Source organism: Erpetoichthys calabaricus, chromosome 18, assembly GCF_900747795.2.
Source record: "Erpetoichthys calabaricus chromosome 18, fErpCal1.3, whole genome shotgun sequence".
Taxonomy (NCBI): domain Eukaryota; kingdom Metazoa; phylum Chordata; class Cladistia; order Polypteriformes; family Polypteridae; genus Erpetoichthys; species Erpetoichthys calabaricus.
Genome location: NC_041411.2, coordinates 78,167,937 through 78,184,369, shown reverse-complemented (window position 1 = coordinate 78,184,369; position 16,433 = coordinate 78,167,937). Strand labels below are relative to the sequence as shown.

At 42.0% G+C, this 16,433-nt stretch overlaps 1 protein-coding gene across 1 annotated transcript in view; it reads left to right on the top strand.

The window, feature by feature from the left end:
* Positions 1–16,433, top strand: part of LOC114668700 (filamin-B) — a 245,519-nt gene that overhangs the window by 198,940 nt on the left and 30,146 nt on the right. The window contains exons 33-38 of the mRNA XM_028824598.2: positions 512–640; positions 2,158–2,331; positions 2,853–3,011; positions 7,082–7,285; positions 8,501–8,653; positions 9,074–9,196. Coding sequence (XP_028680431.1) covers positions 512–640; positions 2,158–2,331; positions 2,853–3,011; positions 7,082–7,285; positions 8,501–8,653; positions 9,074–9,196 — 942 coding nt within the window. The remainder of the gene's footprint in view (positions 1–511; positions 641–2,157; positions 2,332–2,852; positions 3,012–7,081; positions 7,286–8,500; positions 8,654–9,073; positions 9,197–16,433) is intronic.

The following is a 16,433-nucleotide window of genomic DNA, read 5'->3' as shown; positions in this document are numbered from 1 at the left end:
TGGCATCCAGTGCTGTTTTTTGTTTAGCACCACCCCACAGTTCCTTGTAGCCCTTAATTACTGTCTGTTGATGTCTGCTGCTGGCAACGTCAATATTAGTCGTGTCTGTTTTTTATGTCGTTTTTATCGGGAGGCCATGTATATGCTTGAGTGTTTAAGGCACATCACAAAGCTGTTGCTCTTGTCTACACATTAACATGGAAGATAACAACTTGTAAAGTAAGAAAATGTAAGTGCAACACATTAATTATAATAATTATATATGAATAATAATATGTGATAAAAGTGGTAAACCAGTGTATGTCTGCCTTGTTCCTCCTTTTTATATGCCCGGTAATCTATCTCTCTTTGTATTTCAGTGCAGAATGCTGGACCTGTTAGTGGGTTTATGACGTAACAGGCTCCGTGTATTTTTTTCATCTACTGTATTGAAACATCCTGCACTCTGTAACTAAAAAGAATACACATGATAATAATGTTAATATTAATTGGCCTTTATTTCCATTTACAGAGAGCCCTATGCAGTTCTTTGTGAATTATGTGAACAGTCCTAACGTGACAGCTTCTGGTCCGGGATTGATTTATGGTGTTGCCAACAAACCAGCCACTTTCACCATCTACACTGAGGAAGCCGGAGACGGTATGTTTGTTGGGGAGATGATTGGCGGACAAAGTTATGACCATTATATAATACGCAAGGGGAAATGTACCATTTTGACTTTCTATATATGTGACATCGGCATTTCTGTTATTGAATCCTGTCCCTTAAAAAAGTGAGGTGCAGTGGAACTTGGGGTGCCAACTTAATAAAAAGAGAATTGAGAAGAATTTTAGAACTTGTGTGACTAAGGTAGCCTGATGTGAATGGGACTTTATTTAATAAAATTAACTGAATAGAATTCTACTGACTGCACTTAAAGGCAGCAGTTTTTAACCTCTTGGTTCCTTGCCTCTAAAATCCCAAGACAATGCAAGTATAATTCTTTGAATCTCATTGAAGTGAAGTGAATTAACATGAAGAACTTAAATGCAGGCAAAGCAAAAGCAAGAATTGAATGCCCACATACAGTTACTGTAGATTACAAGGATTCTGGTTAGCATTACCTTCTATTAAATATAATCTTATATATAATTTGCCAGTCTCCTCACTCACTCACGTCCGTCCGAAGCCGAATGTGCAATTGCCTTCTTCGCAGCTGCCCGAAAAACCTTACGAGACCGACATCGCGGCAGGCGGCGGATTTACGGCCGCGAAAATTCAAAGAGAAAGGCAACTTCGACCAACATCGCGGCAGGGTCCGTCCGAAGCCGAATGCGCAGTCGCCTTCTGTGCAGCTGCCGAAAAACCTTACGAGACCAACATCGCAGCAGGCAGCGGATTTACGGCCACAAAAATTCAAAGAGAAAGGCGACTTCGATTAAAGCTCTAGAGGCCTGAAAGGCGATTTCGACTACAGCTCCAGGCCTAATTACGCATTCATTCAATACACCTATATCAGGTTTGTGGTGCTTATACTTATCACTTACTATTCCACTCGTGCCCTTTTCATCTTACGTTGTTGAAATGGGCTCTTTGTGTAGTAAAGTTATATATTTTAATGCATTCTTGTTTATCATGGATGTTGGCCTGACATGCCTTGCTATATGGTTGCAAGACATGGACGCTCCCCAGTGACCTGAGACAAAGACTGGACTCCTTGAGTCCCGCTGGTTTGACTTTGTGTTGCTCACGGAGTCCCGAATGAGGCACATGACCTGCATTGTGAGGGAGCGTCAGTTACGGCACTACGGCCATGTGGCGCCATTACCCGAGGGTGATCCGGCTTGTAAGATCCTCATTGTTGGGGACCCGAGTGGCTGGACCAGGCCAAGGGGTCGCCCTACGTAACACCTGGCTGCGGCAGATCGAGGGTCATTTCCAGAGGGTGGGACTGGACCGCGTATCTGACTAGGGGGGGGTCACCAACTGGGATCCCGAGTTGTTTTCGTTGTGTGGTGGGTGCAGCAGCGCACTGTACCAGTGCATGCTCCCCAACTTGACTTGACTTGGCCTGACATGCTCTCTCTTCTCTTCTCTTGACACTGTGCACACGGTAACACTGCTGCTTACCACCACATTAGCTGAGATGTCTTGTCTCCTTTGTTTTCATGGAATAGGAGGTCTGGATCTGGCAATTGAAGGGCCCTCTGAAGCTGAAATCAGCTGCACAGATAATAAGGATGGCACCTGCTCCGTGACATACCTGCCTACCTTACCTGGAGAATACAACATTCTGGTGCGGTACAATGATGAGCACATCGTGGGCAGCCCTTTTACTGCCAAAATTACAGGTAATCAGCTCTGTGCCCGATGTCTGTCTATTGTGACTTGGGAGGGGGGCTCATGCCACCACCATTCCATAGTGTTAAGAAGAAAGCAATGCTTTCCAAGTTTATTTTAGCCACTCTGGACAATATTAATTCTGTCTAAAGAGGCCTACATTTTTTAAGAACTACACAAGGCTACTGCTTGATGAGTATATAAATTATACCCTCGAGTTACTCCTCTTTGCCTTATTGGAAGTGAATTGTCATACTGTATCTTCTTTGTGGGCCCAGAGTCCATGGTGCTTGGGTCACATGACCAACGGTGGTAGGTCCAGCTGTATCTGTCCTTGAGTTCTGCTATTCCTCTCAGTTATGGCCACTTTCCTGTGGTTTGCAGTGTCTGCCTAAGAAATAAGGATATCGAGCTTTGAAGCATCAGGAGTTCCTCAACCTATTTCCTAGGATTTTTTAAAACGTGGTAATGGAGAGGCAAAATAGACTTTGTGTTGGTATTCTTAGTTTTTCTTTTTCTTCCCCCTGAGCAGAGGACACAAGAAGGAGGTCTCAAATCAAGTTGGGTGCTACAGCTGACTTTTCTCTTGACATCAGTGAGAAGGACCTTAGCCAACTTACTGCCAGTATAAAATCTCCTTCAGGGAGAGATGAGCCATGCATCCTCAAGAGACAGCCGAACAACCACATTGGTAAGACAAGACCGGGTCTATCACGTTATGACATCATCAGCCTCATTGGATTTAAAATGGAAAATTATCAAGCGATGTTTATTATTATTTATAACTCAAAGAATTCTGGGAATCTGCTGCTCATAATCAATGGTTGTGGTAATATTTAAAATCACTTTCTTTCCTGACTGGTCACAAGATTAAATACCTTTAGTTCTTTTTTGAAATGTAATTGAGTGATTTGCTAGTTCTGAAATGTACATTCTTACACAATCCACTTTGATGTCACTTTTTCTTGAATTTTCAAGACGTTTATTGGATGGTTTCTTTTTTCAACTTGCTATTCTCTGATAGGTAGAAGAAGTTACAGAACAGGAATTTAATCTTCTCTTCTGCTGTTTATGATTTAGTCCCTCTGCTTAATATACGTTTGTGGAATTCAAGGTTGAATGTCCTGGATTCACACGTTTAGATAAAAACAAAGTGTATTGTTGTGCCCGCGCCCCGGGTGTCTAACAACTACATGTGCTCTTCGTTAGGTGTCAGCATGGTGAACAACAGACTGGTGTGGAGGTTGTTTGGCATTTGATTTATTGTTTGGTTAACAAAGAGTCACCACTTTAGATTGACTTATAAATGTTTAGTGAAAATAGTGTGTGCTTGTGTGTGTGTAGGTGATGTCTTTCTTAGGCTGCTTATTTATGTAATTCTGTTTTGTTCTCAGAATGTGAAGTTTGCTGTTCTGTTCCTTCATAGTTAGAATTGGCTGAGATTTAATTGACACAAACCCTGTCTGTTTTGATCTGTTGTCATTTTGTAAAGTGTAAAAAAAGAATTAACCTGGAAAATGAACGAGTCTGTAAAGTAAAGCCAGTTAGAAATGAACTAAAATGACATTGTGTGCATAAAGTAACATGTTAGCTCCCTGAAACGGGCAGCAAGTCACAAAGTCACATTACATTACATAAAGTAGCAGAAATGGCTGTTTTTCTTAACTTTTTTCAGTTAGTGGTTTCTTCACATAGGTAAGTGTTTATAATTTAAATAATTTGGGTAAATTTCCTTCTTGGGACAAATAAAGTTCTATCTATCTATCTATCTATCTATCTATCTATCTATCTATCTATCTATTATATAGTGCCTTTCATATCTATCTATCTATCTATCTATCTATCTATCTATCTATCTGTCTGTCTGTCTGTCTGTCTGTCTGTCTGTCTGTCTGTCTGTCTGTCTGTCTGTCTGTCTGTCTATCTATCTATCTATCTATCTATCATATAGCACCTTTCATGTCATTTATATATTATATAGTGCTTTCATATCTATTTATTATATAGTGCCTTTAATATTATGTTGTATATACTATATAGTGCCTTTCTTATTATTTATATATTATATAGTGACTTTCATACCTTTCTATTATATAGTGCCTTTCATATGTATCTATCTATCTATTTATTATATAGTGCCTTTAATATTATGTTGTATATACTATATAGTGCCTTTCTTATTTATATATTATAAAGTGACTTTCATACCTTTCTATTATATAGTGCCTTTCATATCTATCTATCTATCATATAGCACCTTTCATGTCATTTATATATTATATAGCACCTTTAATATTATGTACATACTATCTATCTATCTATCTATCTATCTATCTATCTATCTATCTATCTATCTATCTATCTATCTATCATATAGCACCTTTCATGTCATTTATATATTATATAGTGACTTTCATATCTATCTATCTATCTATCTATCTATCTATCTATCTATCTATCTATCTATCTATCTATCTATCTATCTATCATATAGCACCTTTCATGTCATTTATATATTATATAGTGCTTTCATATCTATTTATTATATAGTGCCTTTAATATTATGTTATATATACTATATAGTGCCTTTCTTATTCCGAGGTGGTCAAAAAACTCCTTGGTGGCAGGGCCCCGGGGGTGGATGAGATACGCCCGGAGTTCCTCAAGGCTCTGGATGTTGTAGGACTGTCTTGGTTGACACGCCTCTGCAAAATCGCATGGACATCAGGGACAGTGCCTCTGGATTGGCAGACCGGGGTGGTGGTCCCCCCTTTAAGAAGGGGGATCGGAGGGTGTGTTCCAACTACAGAGGGATCACACTCCTCAGCCTCCCTGGTAAAGTCTATTCAGGGGTCCTGGAGAGGAGGGTCCGTCGGATAGTCGAGCCTCGGATTCAGGAGGAACAGTGTGGTTTTCGTCCTGGTCGCGGAACAGTGGACCAGCTCTACACCCTTAGCAGGGTCCTGGAGGGTGCATGGGAGTTTGCCCAACCAGTCTACATGTGTTTTGTGGACTTGGAAAAGGCATTCGACTGTGTCCCTCGGGGAATTCTGTGGGGGGTACTCTGAGAGTATGGGGTACCAGACCCCCAGATAAGGGCTGTTCGGTCCCTGTACGATCTGTGTCAGAGCTTGGTCCACATTGCCGGCAGTAAGTCGAACCCGTTTCAAGTGAGAGTTGGACTCCACCAGGGCTGCCCTTTGTCACAGCTTCTGTTCATAACTTTTATGGACAGAATTTCTAGGCGCAGCCAGGGTGTTGAGGGGGTCCGGTTTGGTGGGCTCAGGATTGGGTCACTGCTTTTTGCAGATGATGTTGTCCTGTTTGCTTCATCAGGCCGTGATCTTCTGCTCTCTCTGGATCAGTTCGCAGCTGAGTGTGAAGCGGCTGGGATGAGAATCAGCACCTCCAAATCCGAGACCATGGTCCTCAGCTGGAAAAGGGTGGAGTGCCCTCTCAGGGTTGGTAGCGAGATCCTGCCCCAAGTGGAGGAGTTCAAGTATCTCGGGGTCTTGTTCACGAGTGAGGGAAGAATGGAGCGTGAGATCGACAGGTGGATCGGTGCGGCATCCGCAGTAATGCGGGCTCTGCATTGGTCTGTCGTGGTGAAAAAGGAGCTGAGCCGTAAGGCGAAGCTCTCAATTTACCAGTCGATCTATGTTCCTACCCTCACCTATGGTCATGAACTATGGGTAGTGACCGAAAGAACGAGATCGCAAATACAAGCGGCTGAAATGAGTTTCCTCCGCAGGGTGTCTGGGCTTTCCCTTAAAGATAGTGTGAGAAGCTCAGTCATCCGGGAGGGGCTCAGAGTAGAGCCACTGCTCCTCCACATCAAGAGGAGTCAGATGAGGTGGCTCGGGCATCTGATCAGGATGCCTCCTGGACGCCTCCCTGGTGAGGTGTTCCGGGCACGTCCAACCGGGAGGAGGCCCCAGGGAAGACCCAGGACACGCTGGAGGGACTATGTCTCTCGACTGGCCTGGGAACGCCTTGGGATTCTCCCGGAAGAGCTAGAAGAAATGGCCGGGGAGAGGGAAGTCTGGGCATCTCTGCTCAAGCTGCTGCCCCTGCGACCCGACCTCGGATAAGCAGGAGACAATGGATGGATGGAGATATAGTGACTTTCATACCTTTCTATTATATAGTGCCTTTCATATCTATCTATCTATCTATCTATCTATCTATCTATCTATCTATCTATCTATCTATCTATCTATCTATCTATCTATCTATCTATCTATCTATCTATCTATCTATCTATCAGAGTTGCAGGGTGTTGTTTTAAGCAGCAGTGAAATTTGACTAACAACACAGCACTGATGACTGCTTGGCTAATCAAATGACAAGTCACTAAGGTGAAGGCAGGTAATTTAAACATGTCCAGTATTACTAAATCACAAATGATGTTATTTTAAAGTGTTCAGTTGAAAACGTACTGTATGTGACATCTCCAAAGAAAAAGTCACCGTGTGCTTTGCAACAGGAAGGGTCTAACAATGTTGAATTGATATAATAATACATTTGTAAGAGAGGATAGAGGCTCCCTAAAGAGCAGAGGCCTTTTAGCATTCCCCGCCATGCCTTGTGATGGATGCCCCATATAGAAGCTGCTCACTTCAGACTGAAAGCACTGACGCAGATGAAGGCGTTGGCAGCCTCTGTTCTACATTTATGCCTCATTTCATTGCTGCTAATTCTGCCTCTGATTTAGCACAACATAACTGACTTGTTGTTTTGTGTTTTTTTTTGTGTCTTCAGGCATTTCCTTTATTCCAAGAGAAGTTGGGGAGCACCTTGTTAGCATTAAGAAGAATAACTGTCACATTACAAATAGCCCAATATCAATTATGGTGGTCCAGTCTGAGATTGGAGATGCCAACAAAGTGAAGGTTAAAGGACAAGGCCTGGTACAGGGACAAACATTTGAGATGTCTGACTTCGTTGTTGACACCACAGAAGCTGGTAACTTATTCCACCTTTAGTAAAAGCTTACAATTATATATGTTTTGAAGTTGTAGTTGTTAATCTTACGCATTCCTGTAACTGAAATAAACTGCTGCATCCTCTACGCAGGCACAAACCTGGTATTTTATATTTTATCTTTCCAAAATGATCACTATTCCAAGGTGGCACCAAAATGATTTAGTGTTCATGTTTCTGCAATGGTAAATTGGATTCAGGATCACACCAAAGGTTAGAACTGGGCATTTGTCCTAGTTAATTTGATACAGATCATCACATTCTTTATAATGGTTTTTATATATCTTGAGATTTCAAACAAATGACTTGCTTAGTGTCACATAGTCAATCAGCAGTTGGAACTGGCCATTGTGGCAGCTTATGGAGCCCTTTGCTTTACACATAGGCAGATTAATTACAGTAAGTGACGGTCCCCCTTATTTTAAAGATGCCCTGTGTAGAGGATATTAAAACAGCATCCATCCATTTTCTGTACATTCAATGTGCATATTATAATAAGAGGAAACACATTCATTAAAGCTGATATTAGTGATTCTTTGAAGCAGAACTGTGAATGAAGGTCTGTGCTGCTGTCTCATGGGCTTGTATAGGTGAGCATCAAGACTCCTTAGTGTTGGGAATGATGGCTTTGTAAGTCAGAAGATCTGATGACCCCTGACCTGTCCTTAAATTGAATATAATCAAGTGTTCTATGAATGGTGAGCTGTGTCGTAACATGTGTGTACTCTAGGAGTTGCATTTTGAGTTTGTCCAAAGCTGTTGATCCTTTGTGAAGAGTAACCATTGATATGAGAATTATGGTAATGCAGTAATTTACCATCTGAGAAAAAGAAATGATAAAATTATGGATTGAAGTGAGAAGCTCTTAGGAATAAATGTTTGTTTGCTGGAGATGATGTGATGACTGTACAATATTCATCGTAAAGCATTGTCTAATCTCTTTAGTTGTGCCAACAGATTCCCTATGAAGCAGATAACTGAAGAGTCTTCACATTTATCTAGTCACTGATGTTGTTGAGGCAAATGTTTATCTCCTTTGTAACTAAATCTCACAGATCTCTCTTGAATAATTCTGAGAGCTGAGCCTCCTTACATTATTTTCGCCGGGAACAACAGGGTTCAGCAAATCTTTGGTCACTCTCTGAACGGGTCTTTTTAAAGGAATGATCCCTGATAAGTGTTTTGATTTCATTTTAGGCTTTGGCGGCCTTGCTTTGTCCATTGAAGGTCCAAGTAAGGTGGATATTCAGACTGAGGACATTGAAGATGGGACCTGCAGAGTCTCGTACACTCCGACTGAACCAGGAGTTTATTATGTGTCCATCAAGTTTGCAGATGAGCATGTTCCAGGTGAGACGTTGGCTTGTGTCACATCACTATTTCACAATTAAAGTTGGACAAAGAGGAGGAAGTTTGCTTTTACCTAGTTGGTATTCAGCTTGTTTGTTATGCATGTTCTCCCCGTGTCTGTGTGGGTTTCCTCCGGGTGCTCCGGTTTCCTCCCACAGTCCAAAGACAAGCAGGTTAGGTGGATTGGCGATTCTAAATTGGCCCTAGTGTGTGCTTGGTGTGTTTGTGTGTGTCCTGCGGTGGGTTGGCACCCTGCCTGGGATTGGTTCCTGCCTTGTGCCCTGTGATGGCTGGGATTGGCTCCAGCAGACCCCTGTGACCCTGTGTTTGGATTCAGCGGGTTGCAAAATGGATGGATGGATGTCATGCATCTGATGTAGTACTTTTGATTATGGTGCTAATGTTTCACATCTTCTGCAGGTAGTCCATTTACAGTGAAAGTAAAAGGAGAAGGTCGAATACAAGAAAGCATCACGCGCCGACAAGGTGCTGCATCCATAGCGACTGTTGGCAGCGTCTGTGACCTCAGCTTGAAGATTCCGGGTATGTGGTACAGAGTGGAGATAAAATGCAGGATGAGACCCTAGTGGTCATACTCATACAGATCTTATCCTTAAGTTTTAAATGTAGCTTTTTAAGATCAATTAAGTTAATTGTTCGAAGATGCCAGTTTTTAAAGTATGCAGCGCGACATCAAATGCTGATTGCATTGGAATGGCATACTAATAAGGTGTAATAAGATTGTTAGTAGTGACTTGGCGATTGTAGTGACGGACAGGTCACGTTTTCCCCCTAAAGCTTTTGTGACTTGCAGGCACATTATCAGCAACCAAAATATGTCAAGATATCCCTCCTCAGAATACAATACAATACATTTTATTTTTGTATAGTAGCCCAAACTCTCACAAGAAGTGCCACAATGGGCTTTAACAGGCCTCTCTGCCTTTTGACAGCCCCCCCCCCCCAGTCTTGACTCTCTTAAGAAGACAAAAAAAATGGAAGAAACCTTAGGAAAGGCAGTTCAAAGAGAGACCCCTTTCCAGGTAGGCTGGGCGTGCAGTGGGGGTCAAAAAGAAAAAGGGGGTCAATACAGGGTGGTCCAGATCTAATTAAGCAACTGTTTGACTGACAACTGTCTCCCTGCCATTTTGGAATGTAGGGCAGGTGCTGCCATCTATTGGAAACAAAAAGAATTTTAAGTGAAATCTCTATGTGCAGGGCAGGTGCTGTGAATTCTCTATGTAATAAACGTAAGTTATAGCGTAATGAAAATTGCATAATTAGATCTGGACCACCCTATAGATAGGTAGATAATTTAATATACTATAGATAGGTAGATAATTTAATATACTGTAGTATATAGTAGGCAGGATTAGATAGATAGATAGATGATTTAGTATAGTAGGCAGGATTAGACAGACAGATAGATAGATACAGGGTGGTCCAGATCTAATAGACGGATAGATGATTTAGTATAGTAGGCAGGATTAGATAGATAGATAGATACAGGGTGGTCCAGATCTAATTAAGCAACTGTTCGACTGACAACCGTCTCCCCGCCATTTTGGAATGCAGGGCAGGGGCTGCCATCTATTGGCAACAAAAAGAATTTTAAGTGAAATCTCTATGTGTAGGGCAGGTGCTGTGACTTCTTCATGTAATAAACGTGTTATAGCGTAATGAAAATTGCATAATTAGATCTGGACCACCCTATAGATAGATAGATAGATAGACAGATAGATAGATACAGGGTGGTCCAGATCTAATTAAGCAACTGTTTGACTGACAACCGTCTCCCCGCCATTTTGGAATGTAGGGCAGGTGCTGCCATCTATTGGAAACAAAAAGAATTTTAAGTGAAATCTCTATGTGCAGGGCAGGTGCTGTGAATTCTCTGTAATATAAACGTAAGTTATAGCATAATGAAAATTGCATAATTAGATCTGGACCACCCTATAGATAGGTAGATAATTTAATATAGTATATAGTAGGCAGGATTAGATAGATAGATGATTTAGTATAGTAGGCAGGATTAGATAGATAGATAGATAGATAGATAGATAGATAGATAGATAGATAGATAGATAGATAGATAGATAGATAGATAGATAGATAGATAGAGGGTGGTGGTCCAGATCTAATAGACACATAGATGATTTAGTATAGTAGGCAGGATTAGATAGATAGATAGATAGATAGATAGAGGGTGGTCCAGATCTAATTAAGCAACTGTTCGACTGACAACCGTCTCCCCGCCATTTTGGAATGCAGGCCAGGTGCTGCCATCTTTTGGCAACAAAAAGATATTTAAGTGAAATCTCTATGTGCAGGGCAGGTGCTGTGACTTCTCCATGTAATAAACTTAAGTTATAGCGTAAAGAAAATTGCATAATTTGATCTGGCCCACCCTATACAATACAATAGACAACAGAACACAAGTAATCCTCCATACAATATAGTAGTGCAATAGAAATATTACAAGGACAGAGCAGACTTCAACAGCAGATGATATCTACTGATCTCAGAAGCAGGTAGATGTACAGTATAAAGTCTGTTTATAAAGAAAGCAACCTTTAATCTTCAGTAGACTTCACCCGGTGAAGTTTAGCAGCATTTTATGTAGGATTTCTAGGCCAGGAAAGAGAAAGAATACCTTAATTCAAAAAGCATGTACTTCATCTGTCCTTTGGGAAATCTCCAGTCGTAAGTGAATGGGTGAACAGTAGGGTGTACTTCAGGGCCTGCCAGGCTGCTTAACCTATCAGATAAAAATAAGCTCACTAACTTTATGCAAGAATCTCATAGCCTATTTGTAATTGCAAGATCTACCCATCGGCTCAAAACCTTTGGCAACTGGAGGTGAAGGTCTGGTGGACCTTGATGTTTAAACATAGGGCTACCACATATCAATTATAAATAGTAAAGCTATCACTAATAGCAAATGTCAGTATTTATGGATAAATAAAACATTCAGGGTCAGTTTGCTTGGTGTGTCAATAAAACATTTAAACAGTTTCCTGATTGGTAGGCCTCTGGCTTAGAAATGTGGTATTAAGCATCCAGATTTTGGTATCGTGCTCCTAATGTTTGAAGCAGTGTCCTCAGAGGATTATTAGAACCTCTGCAATCTCTTAGGTAGCATCCTGCTCTTCTGCTTGTAGTTTTCTTCTAACTATTGTTGCTCTACCTCCCTGGTCTTTGCCAACACTTTTTCTGTCTTCTCTCTTCTCGTTTCTTTTCTCTTCTGTATAGTGACCTGGTTTCAACTCACTGTTGCTCAAATGAGACTCTGTCACTTCACCAGTCTGACCCAGCCTAGCAAGGGACAGTCTGAAGGTTGTTCCTCTTATGTGTTTATTGAAGATGCTTCCATCCCCAAGGCTCGGGCTGCAGTTTTCAGCAACTGGACCCAGGACAGCACTGGCCTGACAGTTGGGCTGGATGGTGTGTTTTTGCACTAGGAATGTGGACGCTGAGGTTGGCAGAATGCGCTTTATTTTTTTAAATTCATTTCCTTTCTTGTTTTTTTGTTTTATTTTCTTTTTAACTTTTCATTTCTGCTGTGTGGGGGGCTCTGCGGATGAAAATCACAGTGTCACCTTTGTATGTGTCAGTTTATTTGGAGTATGGTGCTTTGCCTGTTTTTTGATTTCTGCCTGTCTGCTAACCATCAAATGACTCACACAGGACTCAGACGAATATAACAGGCTACAAATGGATATCATAAGTAGTAAATTAGTGAGGTTGTGACCCGAACTGTAATGAGGTGTAGGGCTCTAACTGAAGAAGAAGTAGAGAAGTGTAAGAAACTTAAATAAATAAAGTGGCAAACGACAACTACTCTAAAATCCATGCCACAATTACTTAAAACTTCTGACGTGACCCAACATAAAAAGAGCAGTCACGGTGAGGCATTATAAAGACATATTGCCATAGGTGTGAAGGAGACACATATTAGTGTTTCTCAATAATTCATTGGTTACAAGTACTAAATATTAGAAAGAGAATTTGCGATATGAGGTGACACACAAAAATAACTGGACTGGGCTCAGTCGGGGGCTTTCCTGGAAAACCATCTGGAGGTCGGCCGGACGTGAATCATAGACCTATATCCTCTCCTACACGCCCTCTCAAACCGCCGACCAGCTAGGGATATCCTATGAAGAGAGCCCAGTCAGTATTTGCACAACAATCGCTACACGAGTTGGCGCTATAATGTCGGGTGAAAAAAATCGAACAACAAATCAACATCAAATTTCTCGCGAAATTGAACAGAAAGTTATGAAATGATAAAAACAGTGTACGGTGATGACAGTTTGTCACGCGCACAAACGTTTCAAGGAAGGACAAGAAAACGTGGAAGACGTTCAACGCCCAGGTCGCCCACTCTCGTCTCAGACAGATGAAAACATCAAAACGGTGAATCCGATTGTTTCAAATGATCGTCCTGCTTTTTCCGTTAAGCAGTTTTTGACTGACAAAAACACTCCTGTCCTCGATCATCCTCCCTATTCGCCCGATTTAGCTCCCTGTGATTTTTCACTTGTTCCCGAAAATCAAAAGTGACCTGAAGGGAACACATTTTTCTTCAGTGGATGAAGTGAAGAGAGAAACAGCAAGCCTGTTGAAGAGCCTCAAGTAGGAAGACTTCCAGCGCTGTTTCGATCAATGGAGGATACATCGTGTGTATGGAGCGGTGTAGAGATCGGGAGGGGGAGTATCGAGAAGGTGACAATGTTTACAATGCTGGAATTCAGCAATAACTATATACCATTTTTACTCGTGTACCACGTGTCCTCGTGTAAGACGCGCACCCTAACTTTTACAAAAAAAATCGCGAAAACCGTTTTTTCCCCTGTACGACGCGTGTTGTGATTGTATAGGAAGCGTTTAGGGCATGTTTTCCACGAAATGCCCTTCTGTTTTTGTAGCATGATGAAAGTTTTTCTCGAGAGAAGAAGTAAACATTACAGAAAAAAATTTCCTCGTGTATGACGCGCACCTGATTTTCTAATGCTAATTTTCAGGGAAAAATGTGCGCGTGTTACATGCGTAAATACGGGAAATATTTTTTTACCAATCCGGTTATTTTTGTGTCTCACCTCATATTGTTCATAATGATGCTAAGTTTAGTCTTCAATATCTCCTTCACTACTGCCTTCAGGGAGTTGAGAATTTGTCCCATAACTGAGCGTGCCGTTTTAATTATATTAAAAATATTATTATTCAGAGAGCCTCTCTTGAAATGATGTTACTGCCCAGCACACCACAGTGTCGAAAATCGCACTGCCTGTCATAAAGATGCACATGGGCCACAAAGTTCATAATGGGTCAGGGCAAGAAAGAGTCTTAGCAACCAGCCTGATCAAGTCTTACCAGATTGTACTCTGCATGTCTGAGTCTGTACCCAGAAGGCTATGCCTGGAAGTATAAAACTGCAGGGTGGCCCACAAAAAAAGTGGCCCGCCTCCACCGAGACACCTGCATTACGTGGTGAAGAGAAAAATGATCAAACTTGGTACTCACATGTACAGAAGATGCTCTCTACAAGGTGGGCAGCAGACAAGACGGGAGTCGTCTCGGTGGAGGTGGGCCACTTTTTTGTGGGCCATCCTGTATAAGAGGCTTGCCAGCTCTGCCAGCTGACCTCAGTGATAGAGTTAGTGTGTTCACAGTAGTCATCCTAATTAGCAGGCCAGCATAGTAGTGGTTGTGCTATGATATGATGTCAGTGCCTGTGTAGTGTTGATTTGCAGGTTACTCCAGAGAATCACACATTGCAGATGTAGGCCAACCCAGGCCTGGACGGTCACATTAGCTGTAGGTTTTTATTTCTTTCAATCCCTTTTCCATCCTTTTTCCATCTTATGTACTGTCATTTTTCATCATCAATCAGAAATTCACCCAGATTTGTTTTAGTCTCTAATCGGCTTTTACTTTCTTCAGCTTTGAGACCAAGCACTTGCATCTAGTTGCTTTGTTTGATATGCGCTTGCATTATTAGCAAACATGTTAATTTACTGTCATCTGAATGGAATACATACAGTACAATCCCTCTTAACCGGCCACCTTGGGACTGGACCCATGACCGGTTGCCGTTTTGGCCGGTTAATCCGACGCATACCTATTTTCATGTAGAAAAATATTTCTAAGGTAGGTACTGTACCTCTTCAACATTCCTGAAGAAACCATATCCACAGGGCTTCATCCACGATTTTGCACACGGGTTTCTTTCTCGTACAACGAGTGGACAGTGTGGTGTAGCAGGTCCACAGCTCAAGTCAAAAAGGCCACTTTTTAAATAAATAATCGCCGCACTCACGGCTTAGCGAGTATATGTGGCCGATCGGTTCCTGGGGAATTTGTGATGCAGGCGATCCTAGCTTAAGTGCACAGGTGAGGAGTTGTCCGCATCCGTAATTGTCCTCGTGATGAATAGAAGCGTGAGGCGGCTAGGGGGAGAACAGGAAAGACCGGGAGGTTAATGGAGAAGGAAGCAGATAAAGGAAAGCCGGTGCAGGAGAGCGAGCGAGCGAAAGAGAGCAGATTCGATGGAGCAAAGGCAGGCAGCTGGGAGGTGAACCCCTGCAGATGAGTGTTTGGCTGACACTCGGTGGGGCTGAAGAAAGCGGTCACTCCAGCACAATGATCATGGAGCTGGAGTGACTGGTATTGAAGACGACTGGCAGCCGTGGTGGTTTTGAGTTGGTTTAGCCCCAGTGTGAGCACCCTGGCTGCTGTGAAAAGAACCCAAATCTCGGTCCAGGATGGAGCCCAACATAGCCAGGGATCGGAGGCAGCTGCACCTGCAGGTAGGGCGACTCCCCTGTTGCAAAGCCCGATGGGAAAAGCAGGGGAGCTGCCAGGTAGAAAGAAGAAGGCACCGTGGAAAATTCATAAAGGAATATGTAAACAGAAATCACTCTTGAAAGTAGGAGCCCTCTCACCTTCCAGGAAAGAAGGAAGTGCATACATATAACATAAAGAAGAACTCGGGATGAAAAACAAAATTTTTTTATTTTATTTTAACAGGCCGGTTAATGTGAGGCCAGTTAAGAAGGATTGTACTGTATTGTGCTTTTTTAACTGTGAAAAGACAAACCATGAACATTTTTCCCTCCAGTTCCCCATGGAGGTTATCCCACTCCGTTATGTTGTTCTAGATTCAGCATAGCCCCCTAAGAGGATACGAGTGGCCACATCATTTCAGCAATCACCTTTACTGACAAATTCAATTCTGAATGTAATTGCCTTTGTCATGTAAGGCATATTAGAACTTTCTGTTGGAAATACTGTGTCCTGTGAGAGGAGTTTGAATTTTCTTTACTAATTCTGAATACAGTAATCCCTCACTTATCGCGGGAGATAGGTTCCAAGGCCGACCGCGATAACTGAATTTCCGCGAAGTAGGGACACCATATTGATTTAATTATTTAACGTGTATTTGGACGTTTTTAAACCCTCCCTGTATTGTTTACAACCCACCCTTTACTCTATTAATAACAGGGACAACTGCTAAGCAATATGAAATCGGTAGATAAGTTTACACTTACTGTATAGCAAAGTACACGTAGCTATATATGACGTGATGATGGTGATGAATATGCTGCGCAGTAAAAATGATGACGATGAAGGTGATGATCCCCTGAATGCAGTAGCAGTAGCACATTAATGCTGAATGAGTGAGATGAGACTTCCTGGTTAATGCAGCACTCCGTCGCTGAGCCAATCAGCAGCACACAGGAACTTAACTGCGTGCTCTGATTGGGTAGCTTCTCAG